The sequence below is a fragment of the Juglans microcarpa x Juglans regia genome, chromosome 4S (assembly GCF_004785595.1).
Source record: "Juglans microcarpa x Juglans regia isolate MS1-56 chromosome 4S, Jm3101_v1.0, whole genome shotgun sequence".
Lineage (NCBI taxonomy): Eukaryota > Viridiplantae > Streptophyta > Magnoliopsida > Fagales > Juglandaceae > Juglans > Juglans microcarpa x Juglans regia.
Window position 1 is genome coordinate 21635079 of NC_054601.1, and position 16756 is coordinate 21651834.

Below are 16756 nucleotides of genomic sequence, written 5' to 3' on the forward strand. Positions count from 1 at the left end.
AAATTCACTGCACATACTGCTCATATGCATAACATTCACTGCAGAGATGTAATTTTCATCTAATTTATCATTATTGACCATATAAAATATAAAATAATATATGTTATCAATTAATAATAAATCATAAATTATTAAATATTTTTTTTATTAACTTATATATGGTTAATGAATATCAAATAATTTTATTGTGTACATAGATTATTCATACTTGCTTGCAACTTAGTTATAAAATAATTGTATATATTGTTAATGATTAATGATTTATTATTAATTGATAGCATATATTATTTTATATTTTATATGATTAATGATAATAAATTAGATAAAAATTATATATTTATAGTGAATTTCTGTTAAATTTAACACTGCTAGTAGACGGAAGAGGGGATTGAAAAGTTTTAAAAGTTCGAAGATCCACTTCGATGTAATTAATAATTTCAGAGGTACATTGTGAATTGAGTAAAAATTCGAGGGGATAAAGTGTAATTAATTCCTATTCTTTAATAAACTTCATATTATTCTATAAACTTGGTTATATTTTTCTATAATTCATTGTCTCTACTTTCTAGATTAATTTGTTCATTTAACAAATATAAGGCATTGTAAAAATGAAAACCGTTTATCCCGAGAGATCTATTTAAGAAAGAAGCTTACCTATTAAATTTAATTACTTGGCAAAAATTTACTTAGTTTAATGGTTAATTAGTTTTTACCTTCTCTTTAATTTATGCAGGACTATCTACCATTAACTTCAAGCACAAGTTTCAGGACTATCTGCCATTAACTTCAAGCACAAGTATCAAAAAAGAATGGATTATCCATCTTGGTACATAAGTAAATCAATTTTAAAAGTAGTGTCAAAAACAATTCAACGTCCTGCCTTAAAATCTATTCTCATCAAAATGTTACTTTAAAATTCATATAGTTCACTTAATCACCAAAATTTGTATAGATCTGTCACTTATTTTAACTTATATATGTCTATAACTTGTTTTAAATTTGTATGGATTTCAATTTTTATTTTGTTATTCATTCTGGAGTGACAGATGGTCGGGTAAGATCAAATTTATTATCATATCTGCACTTATTACATATCTTAATTATATTTATTAATCTGTTTTTTATTTTATTATTTATTTTTACAAGAAACTTTAACTTCTAAAAATAATTCTCATATTTTTACAATTGAGCACATGTGCATTGTAAGTTATGCCCTTACTAATATATATGAAAAATAATTATTTTTATCAATTATTATTTACTATATTACATTTATAAAAAAAAAATTATCTAATATAAAATATAATAATAAATAGTAATTGATATATAACAAAACTCATACGAAACATGCTCGTAAATTTATAAACGTTCAAGTCTTAGAATTTGTAAGCACGTAAATAAGCGTGTCCGGACTCCGAATACGGAATACCTAAGCCTCATTGTCAATTAGAATAAACCCGCTACCAAACAAATCACGGTGTTCCCCTAAAACCCCATTGAAAAACCGAGAGACAGGAAGTGCAAGGACACTGCCTCGGCAGCCATTAGCGCTACCTTCTCTCGTTCTCATCGCGTATTGATATACCAACTTTCATATATCAGATTTAACAACAATGATATCATCTATAGCTTGGTTACCCAAAGGGGCGGCAAAGCCTGTGCCGTCGGTGGCCGACCCTCCTTCCAAAGAAGAAATCGAAGAGATGATCAAGTCCGGCGCTTTTGATCGAAGGTCAGTTCTTTTAATGGCGTTGAAATAGATATTGCTGCAGCTTAATCGTTTCTTTAATAGCCAAGCCTTACGTGAATTGGGGTTCAATGATTTCATCTATCTTTTGGATATTACATCTATTTTATACTTATTAACTGTACAAGTAGAACGAATAGGTAGTAGTACGATTATTTTATGAAAATTTTGCTCTTTAGTGAGTAGCTTAGGTAGATGATTTGCAGAATTCTTGGCCATTTGTTGTTGAATATGCATGTTTAAGCTTTTTTAGCTATAAAAAATTGCATGTTTAAGCTTTTTCTGCTTGAATAATTTCTTGTTAATCTTAAATTTTGCGGTCGGAAACAGCACCTCCCCTAGACTTGAGAAACCATATGCTTAGGAAATCCCACGCTTCCCCCGCCAGTTCTTCCCTTTTCATATTTTACGGACCTAAGGTTATTTGATATTGTTTATATCAACAATTATGGTGATTCCTTTTGGAAATATTTTATCGAAAAATAATAAGCATAATATAGTTCACACACAACGGTGCACGCCCTAATCGTTGAGCGTTTATGATGACTGTGAGATTTGTAGTTATCTTTAAGTTCTCATTAAAAGTTTCACAATTTTAATAATATGTAAAGAAATATTTTTGGATTCCAGAGACAAGAACATACTTCCAAACTTTTGGTTAAATTTACGGCTATGTATACTTAATGAGGCTATTGGGTTACGCAGTGGAGATGGTGACAGTACTGAGGAAGACGATGAAGATATGGATACTGATGCTACCATGCAGGTTGACAAAGCTGCTCATGCATTAGAGGTAGCCGATGCACTTGGCAGAACTTCCAATAACATGAAGTCAGAGAGAAGCTTTGATGATGTTACCAATGGTTTGAAGGAACTGGACATGGAACATTATGATGAAGAGGATGATGGTATCCCATCTGCTTAAGTTCTCTTAAGTTTCTTACTCTGTCTTTATTCCTCCCTCGCTCTCTCTCTCTCTCTCTCTCATACACCCACACATGCAAAGAAGGATGAGATGGGGATTTTTTTTTTTTTTTTGGGGGGCGTTTTTCATTCATTAAAACTGGCTAATTTTCCCCACTTGTTTGGTGTATAATTTCGTTAATAACATTATTTCTGTGGTTTTTTTAATTCATAATGTTATTAGCATTATTTTGTTAATAAAATTTTTTCTTTTCATAAAAAAGTTTCATATGGGATGTCATTAGTCCATAAAAGAAAATGTATGACAAGGGTTGTATCTTCTCATGGCTTACTTACCTCAGGCATCGAGTTATTTAGCACGGGGCTGGGGGACCTTTACTACCCGAACAATGACATGGATCCATATCTAAAAGATAAGGATGTAAGTTTGATTATTTCAGGTCTGGCTTTTTGTTACTTTTGTTTTTCCTTTGGTTCTAGAACATCATTTCTCTGTCGTCCTTCCAGGACGATGATTCTGAAGAGGTTGAGGACATTGCTATTAATCCGACAGATGCTGTGATAGTATGTGCACGTAGTAACCAGGATGATGTCAGTCAACTCGAGGTATGTAATAGCTGGAGAATACTTTCCTTCCCTCCCCCTGCTATCTCTCGCACACTCCAATAAATGTCCAGCCACCCATTGGCATTCCCCCTCACCTGCCAATAAAAATAAATAAATAAATAAAGTTTCTTTCGAACATGGTTCAGGCATTCATTAATTATCCTCTTTCTACTTGCAGGTATGGATATACGAGGTATCTGATGACGGTGATCCAAACATGTACGTTCACCATGATATCATCCTTTCAGCAGATCCGCTTTGTACTGCATGGCTTGATTGTCCACTTAAAGGGGGAGAAAAAGGTGGGACATATTGATTTTTGCTGAAGTTTGAAGTTCATACAAGAGCAGTGATGCACTCTCTTAATGTTTTTCTTCTTTCCTATTGAATTGAAGAGATGGCTGTCAAAGGCTTGATCAGGATTCAAATCTGGTTTAATTTAAGGATGATCTACCATAATATCACATGGTTTGAACTTGAATCTGATAAGAGTCACTAACTTACCATAATTTAATTTTGTTTGGACAAGCCGTGGAGCAGCCACCAAAATTTTCCCTCCTCCCTCAGTCCTCTCTAAATAAAAATTAAAGAAGAAAATACCTTTAGCGCCCCCTCTAAATAAAAAGTAAAGAAAAAGAAAATAAATTGAAAGAATCCTCTCACTCTCAGATTTTTTCCTCAAAATCTGAATAATACATGTATTGAAGTCTTTGTTAAAACTCAAATTTTAGCCTTAGATAAAAATAAAAATAAAAATCTAGAATTTTTTTAGAGCTCAAAAGTTTGACAGCCTTTATGTGACAGGAAAAAAATACTTTGCCACTCAGAGCTAAAAAAGAGTACCTTTATAGTAATTAGATTGTTTGCATAGGATAAAAAATTCCTCCTAGGATAGCTGTAAATACGAAAACAGAAATTGTGCGATAAGTTATAACAATTTCTGTTGGAAAATCATCAGAATGTGTATGATGTACAATGCTGGAAAATGATATGACTGACTGGAAGAGGAAACTAGAACAAACAATGTTCATTGCGAATGTGTAGATTTTTTTTTTTTTTTTAAACAATATTCATTGCGAATAATGAAAATAAATGTAGGAGGCCATATTTCTTGACCATTGGCTTTGTTTTGGATGAAGCTGATCCTTGATATCGTAAACGTGAATGGCCATTGCAAGCAACTTATTTTCCCTTGAAGTTGGTTTGATTTGCTATTTCTGTATGTTTTCCCCCTCTTTAAAAGCTTATCTTTAAAAGTTCATGTATGTTGCCAGGGAATTTCATAGCTGTTGGCTCAATGGAACCTTCTATCGAAATATGGGACCTTGACATTGTATGTGGACCATTGATATTAATTATTTGGCTATTTGTTTATTGGAGATGTTATGGAAAACTCTCTTATTTTGTTCTCTTGTTTTTAGATTGATGAAGTACAACCATGTGTAGTACTAGGTGGAATTGCTGAGAAGAAGGAGAAAGGAAAAAAGGTACACCACTAAATTCCTTCTAAGATTGATGCCTATAAAATATTCACATGTAAAATATGTGTCCTCTGCTGTGGCTTTATACTTATAAACTTAATTGTATCAATAGCATTACGTTAATAAACTTCATCTAGCCTTTTTTAACTGAATGTTCTTTTCTGTTATGGAGATGGACATGTTTTGAAGGTTAGATGTTGAAATAGTGGTGAACACGCCTAGTTCTATTATCTAATATTGACAGTGAATAGCATAAACTTGTCCTAAAAATTTATGTTAGTCATGAGGTTTATTTACTTGGGTTGCCTTCCATCTTGACCGAAATATCTTTTCCTTTACCGGATAAAAAGTGAACCTTTTGTTTACCAATTTTTCTCACATGCTTTTTGTTAGACATCAATCAAGTACAAAAAAGAGAGTCACAAAGGTCCCATTCTTGGTCTTGCTTGGAACAAGGAGTACAGGTTGCCCTCTACTGCTCTACACTGTTTGGCCTTGTCTGCTTAATTGTGGTGTATATAATGGATATACTTTGTTTTACTGGGGCCTTGAAAAAAAAAACAGGAATATTATTGCCAGTGCAAGTGCTGACAAACGAGTTAAGATATGGGATGTAGCTGCTGGAAAATGTAATATTACCATGGAGCATCATACAGACAAGGTCAGAATTTCTTTTTTGACAAGTAAACAGACAAGGTCAGAATTATATGGTAATCATGTATAGTTTCTATCCACTACATAATCAGATTATAAGTTAGAACATGTTTGCCCATAATCAGACTCTGCTAGTGTGAGTACATGCACTGGCCATTTGCCCATAGTGGTGTGATAGTTGCATGGCTCCAATGTGATAGTGTTATCATAAACATGAATGCATGAGTTTTTGGAAACGCATCAAATGCCCTTAGCACTACCAAATGATCCAGCAGATGAGTCTAATTTTATTCCTCATGCTTGCAGGTTCAAGCTGTTGCATGGAATCATCATGCACCACAAGTTATTCTTAGTGGATCTTTTGATCATTCAGTAGTCATGGTAATAAATTATATGCGTGCATTAGTTTGTTTTTTCTTTTAATTTCTTTAAAAGTATCATCATATCTATTGAATGTAAACGTGTGTGCATCTGCATAAGCCTCGACTGGGGACTTTTGTGCTTGAATTGAGTGTTTAAGACTTTGAGGAAGTCTATTATATTCTATGTCTTATCACTTGATGTATATATCATATTTACCCATTGCAGAAGGATGGGAGAATACCAGCACATTCCGGTTATAAATGGTCAGTCACAACTGATGTAGAAAGCTTGGCATGGGATCCACACACGGAGCACTCATTTGTGGTGAGTGCATGAGCCTCTTATCTGAAACCATCTTAGTGTTGGTGATTTCAATTATTGTTTTTTTCCCTTTTGATGATGCTGTATTGTTTCTGAAGATTTTAGTTTTTGATGGAGATGTAGTATAATAAGATCACTCGATAATAAATGAAATGTCCTCTCAGGTGAGTCTTGAAGATGGTACTGTCAAAGGTTTTGATATCAGGGCTGCCAAGTCTGATGCAGCTTTGGAGTCAAAGCCAAGCTTTACTCTCCATGCACACGATAAAGCTGTTTGCACAGTCTCTTATAATCCTTCCGCACCTAATGTATGTACCTACTTTTTCTTATCCCCCCCTTCTTTTTACTAAGATCTTTCAAGTTATTAACTCATTCCACGAAACCTGCCCTACAGCTTCTTGCAACTGGATCGGAGGATAAAATGGTATTTTTATAATTGTTTTTTTTTTTTTATTATAATACATGGATATTTATAAACCTTGCAGAGTGTTAATGTTTTGTACTTTTCCATTGGCTGCTGCTCCTTTGGTGCAGGTAAAGCTTTGGGATTTGTCAAACAATCAACCATCATGTATCGCGTCCACGAATCCTAAAGCAGTAAGTGATTATTAGCATTTTTCTTAATCTGATATCTTGAAGGGTAAATATGCATCCATTAGACATTATTTTAGCTATATTATACCAGATAGACTCTCATGCTTTGTTCTGGATGCTGCTAGGGAGCTGTCTTTTCCATTTTCTTCTCAGAGGACAGCCCCTTTTTGCTGGCAATAGGAGGCTCTAAGGGGAAATTGGAAGTGAGTAGAAAATTCTTGATATATTTTGCTATGTACTCCAACTTCCTTTCACTGAAAGTTCTGTAATTGATAATGGTGGCTGATATCACCAAAAATATGCAGGTCTGGGACACATTATCAGATGCTGGTGTTGCTCGAAGATTTGGGAACCACTGCAAGCAGAAGATACCCCAATCCAGTTCTTGATGTTGCTACGTTGGAAGGTGAGAGTTTTTTTTTTTTTTTTTCCCCCTCTTGCTTAAGCCTGAGGCTATGAATGTCCTCACAATTTTGAAAAATCTGTATACGTTCCTATTTATTGATTTCTTCTACCTTCCTCTCGTCCTTTGGAGATGTTTCTTGCAACTTGCAAGTCCAAGCATATGGATTTCTTTAATTTTATTGTTGTAGTTAGGAAATTAGGAGTGAGAATCTCTAGAGATGTAATGCTATAAACGATTTATTAATAGTCGAATTATCATTTGGGATGCAGAATCATAAACTTCTTACACGAATATATTTGTCTTATATAGTCTGACTTAATATTATTTGCAAACCATCTCCGCCCCGTACAACATCTACGATAGTCAAAATCGCAAGTATAAAGTCCGACAATCTCTTTGAGGCATATTTTGATTGCCAGAACCACCAGCCGCTCCATTCTTCTCATTCATGAAGACATATAGATTGCAGTACAAAGGTGTCGCACGTTAATGATAAGGCATGCTGAACATACAACTGTTAAGTAGAGAAAGAAACACCTTGTTTTTTCTTGGCAAAATGGCATTCATAAACACATAACTTAAGGATTAAAGACCATTGCCTCTTTAGAAAGATGGAAAAGCTTATTCAAAGGTTAGAAGTTATTTCTGCAGGAATGGTACTGCAGCAGCTCTTGATGAACATGAAGCCTGAAGATACCCTTGAAGACCTTGTAGAGTTTCTTATTATAAAGGCATGATTAATCTAAGTCAAAAGTAATATCACATTTTGGAGTCACAAAAAAGGAAGTTACAAAAGATCCAAGTCATTCAAAAGAGGCAATGCCACCTCTTGACATGAGACTCATGTACATACATGATTATTATGAGAAGAAATGGTAGGAACTAATTTGTGCAATGAGTTTAAATGGCCTAACCTATAATGTCATATATCAGCAGAAACATTCTTAACAGGATAGCAACAAAAAATGCTTGAGATAGATGATTTTGGTTTTTGCAGTAACTCTAATCTGCCTTCCAATTGAACAGGTCCTGTATGAAACAAAATTGAGCAAGAAAAATAAGGCAACAAGGAATGGTTTTAGTGAGTTTACCTATTGATATAAAGATGAAAGAAAAAGGAGGGGACACAAAGTACATTTGCGGTGATAGGAGGGATCAAGCAAGAAATGGAGCTGAACTTAGGATCAGAGACTCCTGTATCAATACTCCCTGATTTACAACTATAAACAATTTTAGTAGAGTTAAACGGGAAAAAAATAGGATATTTGGGATTGATGGAAGAAAAGGCAGAAAAACAAATGGAATTACATGTCATGTTAGTGAACTTTGATCTTGAGGAACTGGGACATTACCTACTGAATCGGAGGATGTGATTCAGTTGAAGATTGAAGCTTGAGTAATGAAAGCAACTCCTGACTCAGATGCGTTGTTTCTGTTAAGCTACTAATTATTTCACTAAAAGAAATAGTAATACAGATCTGTAATGATAAACTTCTACTTTTATTCACGAGATTCAAAACACCATGAGAGCTATTCGAGGTAGCCTCTGCCTCCAATACACCAAACTCAAAAATTTTTCAGATGAAAACCTCTATGATTTTCCTCCTCCTATATAACAAAAAGATGCTCACGACCCCATAACAAAAAGCATACAAATCTAAATTAACAACTACAATTGAAAATGAGGCTCACAGCCACCAAAACTAACCGTTTAACACTATTGACTTACTAACTCAAAATGCATGCTTAGGACAGGACCCCAAATGTAGTGTTCCATTTATTTCAAAACAAGGATTAAGCTGATGTCGCTTTGGCTTCTAGCATGCATTCCTCCTCTTCAACTCACAACGGCACCGTTTTAGAACCCCCTTAACTTTACAAGCTCCCCCACTTCACTTTAGTTCCTTTCATCCCTTCAAGCTATTCATCCTCTTCATGTCTTCAAACCCTAGCGTTCCTAACAAACCCTAACCTTGCCCACAACGTGGGGGTATCGCTAATTGAGTTCCCACAACTTCTCCCAACTATTGTCTTCTTTCATTATTCCCCCCCCCCCCCCCCCCCCAAAATTCAATTAGCACCTCTATGACTGCGCAGTTGCCATGGCGTCGCATACGGTGTTCCAAGATCCTCTCGGGTTCTGGGCAGACCTCCCCTTGGTCGTCTACTGGTGGAAGCTTGGCCAAGGGCTGGGTTTGAGCTCCTAATTCCTTCTTCAATTAAGACACATGGATGATGGGATGAATTAGCAGCTGGCTTGACAAATCCAGGTGGTAAGCCACCTTTCCAACCTTTCTCAACACCTGAAATGGTCGATAAAAGCGGGGAGACAACTTCATATAGGGGCGAGAGGCCAGATATCTTTGTCTATAAGGATGCAAACGAAGGTAAACCTAGTCCCCCTTTTCAAAATGGCGCTTAGTTCTGTGTTTGTCAGCTTGTATTTTCATAGATTCCTAGCAGATTCTAGGTTCTCCTTGAGCATTTTTTATATCTGTTCTCTAGATCTTAGGGTAAGATCCAGTGTGTTGTTGGCTGCTATTCCAGGGACATAAGATATTAATTGGTGGGTAGTTGTATAGGGTCTCAAAAGGGGTGATTTTGGTGGATGAGTGGTACGAAGTGTTGTACCACCATTCGGCCAATGACAGCCACTGAACCCACTTCTAAGGTTTCTCCCATGTGTAACACCTTAAATACGTTTCCAAACACTCGTTCAAGGCTTTAGTCTAACTATCTGACTGGGGATGGTTGGTTGAATTGTGGTTAAGATCAGTGCATTGTTATAAAAAAAAAAAAATTGAAAAAGGACTTCCAAAATGAACTTACAAACATTGGGTTCCTGTCTGAAACAATAGATCTAGGTAGGCCATGCAACTTGAACACTTGATCCATTAATAGTTTAGCCACTGTCAAGGTTGTATAGGGGTGTGATACGGGCAAAAAATGATCATACTTGGTGAATCTGTCAACCACCACCATTATTACACTAAAACCATGAGAAGTAGGAAACCGTTCTATGAAATCCATCGCAATGTCAGCCCAAGCTTGTTGGGGAAAAGGTAAGGGTTGTAACAACCTTGCCAGGGGTATGGTCTGATATTTCGCAACCTAACAAGTGTCATGCTCCCTTACCAACATTTTTATATCTTTTTTCATCCCCTTCCAATAGAATTCCCTCTTTGTCATTTAGTACGTTTTTAGATATCCCGAGTGTCCCCCCACTGGGTTATCATGAATATATTGCATCATTTTCATCACAAAAGAGGACTCAACCACCAACATGATTCTCCCCTTTTTAAGTAACAATCCTTGATGTAATTGGTACCCCTTTAACCCATTATCGGGGACCTGCAGTTTAGTAATAAGCTCTTGTAACTCCATTGAATCTTCATAGTTGGCCTTAATCTCATCCACCCATTTCGGAGTTGGAAAAGAGATTAGAGCCAAATACCCTTCCACGCCACCCCCTTGCTCTTCCTTTCGAGATAACAAATCTACCACCTTGTATTCTTACCCAATTTTATAGTGAATCACAAAGTCATAACCCATTAACTTATTGATCCATTTCTGTTGGGACACCGTGCCCATTCTTTGTTCCAACAATTATTTTAAGGCTTGTTGGTCAGTTTTCACAATAAAAGATTGGCCTAGAAGATAAGACCATCATTTTCTCACTGCAGTCACTAAGGCTAGGAGCTTCTTCTCGTAAGTGGAAAGAATGAGTGACTTTCCTTTGAGTACCTTACTCATATAGGCCAGTGGCTGCCCAGCTTGCATCAAAATAGCACCCATTCCCCTCCCACTAGCGTTACATTCAATGGTGAATGGCTGAGAAAAATCTAGAACTTTGAGCATAGGAGGCTGGGTAATGGCTGACTTCAACTTAATAAAAGCCTCAATGGCTTCCTTTGCTCACACAAATGAATTCTTTTGGAGCAAATTTGTAAGAAGGGTTGCTATGACCCCATAACCTCTAATAAACTTATGGTAATAGCATGTCAACCCCAAAAAACCTCTCAAGGCTTTCACATTCACTAGTTTAGGCCAATCCAACATTGTTGTCACCTTCTTAGAATCTGTTGTCACTCCCTTCTCACTGATCACATGCCCCAAATAATCAATTCCAGATACGCCAAACTGACATTTGGACAATTTAGCATACAGTTGATGCCTTTGTAACACTTCCAATACCTTATCCAAATGTTCCAAGTGCTCATTCCAACTCTTACTATAAACTAGTATGTCGTCGAAGAATACTAGTACAAATCTTCTCTCAAGTAGGGTCTAAACACATCGTTCATCAACTCTTAAAAGGTTGACGGCGCATTGGTCAACCCAAAAGGTATCACGAGGAACTCATAGTGTCCATCGTGAGTTCTAAAAGTTGTTTTCTTCACATCTTTAGGTACTACCCTGATTTGATAGTATTCGGATCTTAAATCCAATTTCGAGAACACCACTGATCCATGCAACTCGTCCAGTAATTTGTCAATCACTAGAATGGAAAATTTGTCCTTCACGATTTTATAATTAAGTGTCCTGTAATCAATGCACATCCGTCAACTCCCATCCGCATTTCGCACTAACAACACCGATGAAGAAAAAGGGCTAAAACTAGGCCTTACCACTCCTGATTCTAACAATTTAGCAACTATTTTCTCGATCTCCTCTTTTTTATAATGAGGCTAACGATATGATCTTGCCGTAATAGGTTGAGTACCCTCCTTAAGGATAATTTTGTGGTCATGGGCACGTGAAGGGGGTAACCCTTTTAGGATTCCAAAAACTCCCTGGAACTTGGTCAGTATTTTCTGCACCTCTTCTCCCCATTGATAGAATTTTACCTCCTCTTTTCTCACCAACAGTTGCAAAAACAATCCATTCCCTTTATTAACAGACCTCAACAGAGACTTATGACTCCCCTCTAAAGTGAGCTCTTTCAAACTCAGCCCCATTAATTCAATTGGTCTCCCCCCATACATAAACTTCTTGGTGAGCTACTTGAAATCCCACATAATAGGCTCCAAAGTCTCAAGACATTTGACACCCAACACTACATCACAACTCCTAAGTAGTAAAATACAACAAGGAGTGTGAAAAGAATTACCTTGTATTTTTGCTTGGACTGTGCTGCAATACCCCTCACTATGAATGATCTGCCCACTTGCTATTTTCACACCTATCTTCTGTGTTTCATCCACCAACAACCTTGCCTTTTTAGCCATCGAAAGATCAAGGAAATTATGCGTGCTTCCCAAGTCAACTAAGATTACAACTTGCTCCCCTCCAATTCTTCCAGCACCAGCATAGTTTTAGAATTGGGTGTCCCAGTGAGTGCATTCAATGAAATTTCAAACTCTACATTTGATGTTTGAGGTAGTGAGTCTCATTCCTTGACTAAATTAGTAACTGTCTTCCCCTCCTCCGAGGTGTCATCCCCCACTTTCCGACCTTGTAACAGATAGATCCTAGGGGTTTTACACACATGGGTTGGACTTCATTTTTCTTCACAATGATAGCATAGGTCTCTTCTCATTTTCTCATCCAGGGTAGTAGATGAAATTTGCCTATGAGTGGATTTTTGGTTTCTAATGTGGCTCTCCTCACTCTGACCAGTGGTGTGAAAACACCCCCAGCTGAACTCCCCCCCCTCTCGGCATTGAGTTTAAAGGTTCTTTTAGTGCTACCCAAATATTTCTATTGAATTCTAGCCAACCCAAAAGCAACATTCAACCCATTTGGATTCAGAAGTGAGATAAACCATCTCACCTCACCTCATCTCATCTCATATAATTTCAACTAAAAATCTTACTACTATTCACAAACCATCTCAACTCATCTCATCTCTAAATTCAGATGGTAAAGTAAGAGGATTAAACATGCAAATGGGTAACCTGATCTTGTCCTTGAGCCCGCTTAGAAAACAACTTAACTTGTGATTCTCGGGAAGGCCTTTCAGTCTGTTTGATAAGGCTTCAAACTGGGTTTTGTAAGCAACTTCTGTAGAAGTTTTTTTTTCAGGCAGATGAGAGTCTCCATGGGGTCATAATAAGCTGTTGGTCCAAAACGAACCAACATCACACGAACCAAGGTGTCCCAAGTGTTAAATTGGCCTAAGTCAATGGCATCTTGGTACCAAATGAGAGCATCTCCCTCCATATAATACGATTCCATTAGCAACCTTTGTGTAGGTGGTGTTTGGTGGAATTCAAAGTATTGTGAAGCTTTGAATATCCACCCGAATGGATTATTCCCATCGAAATGAGGAAATTCTAAACAAACTCCACGGGGTACAATTCCCCTATTAGCATTTTGGAACTGATCTAGGTCATTTGGAACTTGCAGGTCTCGGTTGGTATTCTGATTAGTCACCAAGGTGCGCAGCAGATCTGCAAGCTGATCAAGTCGATCTGTGAGTTGGTCCATCCTCCCCCTGGTCTCCTAAAGCCCTGCATCCACCAAATGTTGAATAACTTCCTGCTGTTGTCGTGAGCGAGTGTTATCTGCCATTGAGGATTGTTGGCTTTATGATACCACCGTTAAGCTACTGATTATTTCACTCAAGGAAATATTACTACAAATCTGTAATGATAAATTTTTACTTGTATTCATAAGATTCAAAACACCATGAGAGCCATTTGAGGTAGCCTCTACCTCCAATACATTTCAGACTCAAGAATTCTCGAGATGAAAACCTCTCTGATTTTCCTCCCCTATATAACAGAAATATGCTCACCACCCCATAACAAAAAGCATACAAATCTAAATTAATAGCTACAATTGAAAATGAGGCTCACAACCATCAAAACTAACCGTTTAACACTACTGACTTACTAACTCAAAACGCACATTTAGGACAAGACCCCCAAACGCAGTGTTCCATTTATTTCAAAACAAGGATTAAACCGACGTCACTTTGGCTTCCAACATGCACTCCTCCTCTTCAACTCACAACGACACCATTTCAGAACCCCCTTAACTTCACGAACTCCCCCCAGTTCACTTCAATTCCCTCCATCCTCTTCATGTCTTTAAACCCTAGGGTTTCTAATAGTTTTATTGAGCAAGTCTTTGCCATGTGAAGCTGAAGTTTGATTTGCAAAACAATTAACTTTTCCTTTTGGTAAACTTGCATTTTTCAATCTTGTGTCCAACAAAACGACAATGATCAAAAGAAGGTCTTTCTTGTTGAATCAAATTCAGTTTACCCGATCGAGATTGAGATGTAGGGACTGATTTTGTGACTAAAGTAGCATATGCAAGGTCTAAATTTAAAGAACCAATAGTAGCAATTTCCCTCAGTCTTTCTTCTTGAAGAACAAGAGACAATACCTTGTTAATTGGTGGCAACATATCAAGTAGTATCTGGCCCCTAATACATTAAAAAGATTCATTTAGTCTCATCAAGAAATGAAAAATGTACTGTTCTTGTCAATATTCAAGCATTGTCTTCAAAGCCCCACAAGAACAAGTACAAGTTGGAATTGGAGAATGGTAGCGTAGTTCATGCGACAAGCCTTTCAGTCTAGTGAAATAGGTACTAACAAATGCTTGATCCTGTGAAAGAGATGCAATTGCTTTTTTTAATTGGAAGATTCTTAGGCCGTTGCTTTGAGAGTATCACTCCTTCAAATTTGTCCACATTTCTTTCGTTGTGCTCATGAAGATAACACTTACTGCTATCTCCTTACAAATGGAATTCAAAATCCATGAGAAAACCATGGCGTTACACCTGGTCCATGCTCGAGAAAGAGGATTTGATGCACTTGATGGCTTGGACAGAGTACTGTCAATTAAGCCAATTTTATTCTTGGCTTTTAAGGCCATAACTATGAGACAACTCCAGGTGTAATAGTTCACACAATCGAAAACTTGAGAAACTAACGAAGAACGAAGGGTCGAGACTGTCTTTAGGATGTATGTAATATGGATCGAAAGGATCTTGTGCAGAAACTGAATTCCAAGAAGATGAATATGCCACATGGGTCAAAATCAAGACTGCAATATAATTGCAGAAAGAGAATGAAAATGTAGGATTGCAGCAGAAGAGAGAAATGCGAGAAAGAAAAAGAAGAATACCTGAGAAACTTTACTATAGTTGCAATTGATGTAAAAACATGTACAAATAATGTATTAATATAGTTATTGTTTCCTATTCACTAGGTTTCTTGATAAACAAGTATGTTCTAGCTTCACAAGTATCCGATACATTAAGTAGATACAAAATAGAAAGCTCACCAGAGCCTAATTCTAGCAGTTTTGTTGCATCGAAAGATGTATTTTCTTGGCTTTCACATGAATTTGACATGAAATAGAAGTTTGAAACAATTGGATGATCGACTGGAAGAAGCAAGAAGAGCTTGACCTCAATAAGATCGTCTAAGGCTTGGAAACTCAAAAAGATTCAGGGTTGATCAAAACCCTAGGAGTCTAAACCCTGAGAGAGATTTCAATGTCTTTGAACCAGCTCACCAGAACCAAAGATTGTGAGAGATTGAGATGGACCTCGAGATTCTAGCACTGAATCGAGGGCTTAGCATAGGAATAGGAGATGAACCATCGGATGAATGGGACGTGAGATTGTGCTTACCATGTGAATCGCCATAACCTAGGGTTTTTGGCCGACATAGTTCTTCTGCCTTGCTACACACTGATCAATTATGGAGTATTCCCCGCGTAAACTAAAAACAAAAAGTCGTAACTATATTTTCCAAAATATCTCTCGTCGACTGCCTTTGTTAAGGCAGCTCTTTTGTAACGCATTTGGACATAAGAGGTGGCAGGCATTCAAAGTTGTAAAGGAGAATGTTTCGCATTAAAACTGTTTTGGTCACACTCTTCTAGAGTACTCATGCAATCTCTAGTGCCAAATTTTTGCAGTAGTAAACCTATTTTGACTTATCAAATTTGAGTAATAATGCGCTTACAATTTATTTCACAATCAACCAACACAAGTATGCAAGTTCATTTATTAGAGTTATAAGTTAATCATTTTCCATCAAAATTATGATGCTCTAGGCCCCCATAAGCAAGATATTGGAAAACAACTTTTGCATAAGAGCCTAATAATGTCACTATAGAAACTCCCTTGAAAACGTTAACACTTCCAATGGATTCTTCATCCTACATTTAAAATATATCACCAAAATTCATTTTTTCTATTTACATACTGATTTTTACAATATACCATACATCAATTTATTTATTTTTTCTTTATATCATTTAAATATTATACTTTTTAATATATTTCGTTCATTTCAAATAAAGTAACAAGTAGAAAGTAGATAAAAAAAAAAGAATAAAGAGCAAAAAGTAGAGAGATAAATAAATTCTACTACCCAAGTGTATTTTAAGTTTTTTTATTTTTTTATCATTTTTTAAATATTTTTTTAATATCCTTAATCAATAAGAAAAAATTAAAAAAATATATAACTTTATTAATATTCACTTTTTTAATTATTAAGTAAATTTAAAAATTAAAAAAAATCAAATACAAAAAAAAATAGTAGATAAATAATAATAGGTATTAATAACCCTATCATTATGCTCTAACATCTTTATGGATCGAGATTTGAGGCGCAAGTTTCAGTTCTATAAATAGGCCACTCATTCTGCTAAATTAATGACAAAATCTATTTACAAACTTATATATTGGCA

The 16756-nt window shown here is 36.2% G+C and overlaps 1 protein-coding gene across 2 annotated transcripts; it reads left to right on the forward strand.

Moving 5' to 3' along the window:
• The first annotated feature begins 1448 nt into the window (after window positions 1-1448).
• On the forward strand, window positions 1449-13733 carry LOC121263539 (uncharacterized WD repeat-containing protein C17D11.16-like). 2 transcript variants are annotated; one of them, XM_041166486.1, is made up of 17 exons: window positions 1449-1732; window positions 2453-2655; window positions 3013-3092; window positions 3179-3277; window positions 3456-3579; window positions 4552-4610; window positions 4699-4764; window positions 5152-5222; window positions 5323-5419; window positions 5719-5793; window positions 6001-6099; window positions 6261-6404; window positions 6491-6520; window positions 6631-6693; window positions 6816-6893; window positions 6996-7096; window positions 13445-13733. In XM_041166486.1, exons 1-16 carry the CDS (start codon window positions 1614-1616, stop codon window positions 7077-7079), a joined length of 1491 nt encoding a protein of 496 aa, XP_041022420.1. In that variant the 5' UTR covers window positions 1449-1613; the 3' UTR covers window positions 7080-7096; window positions 13445-13733. The 2 variants fall into 2 exon arrangements, with proteins under 2 accessions (XP_041022420.1, XP_041022421.1); XM_041166487.1 differs by lacking the exon at window positions 13445-13733 and having other exon boundaries at window positions 1450-1732; window positions 6996-7384.
• Window positions 13734-16756: the final 3023 nt, after the last annotated feature.

Bases quoted from the DNA above. Each gene is read 5' to 3' on its own strand.
- LOC121263539 (XM_041166486.1), top strand. From the start codon at position 1,614: ATGATATCATCTATAGCTTGGTTACCCAAAGGGGCGGCAAAGCCTGTG. The intron at 4,611-4,698 runs GTATGTGGACCA...TCTTGTTTTTAG, and splicing joins AAATATGGGACCTTGACATT to ATTGATGAAGTACAACCATG. The intron at 6,405-6,490 runs GTATGTACCTAC...CCTGCCCTACAG, and splicing joins ATAATCCTTCCGCACCTAAT to CTTCTTGCAACTGGATCGGA.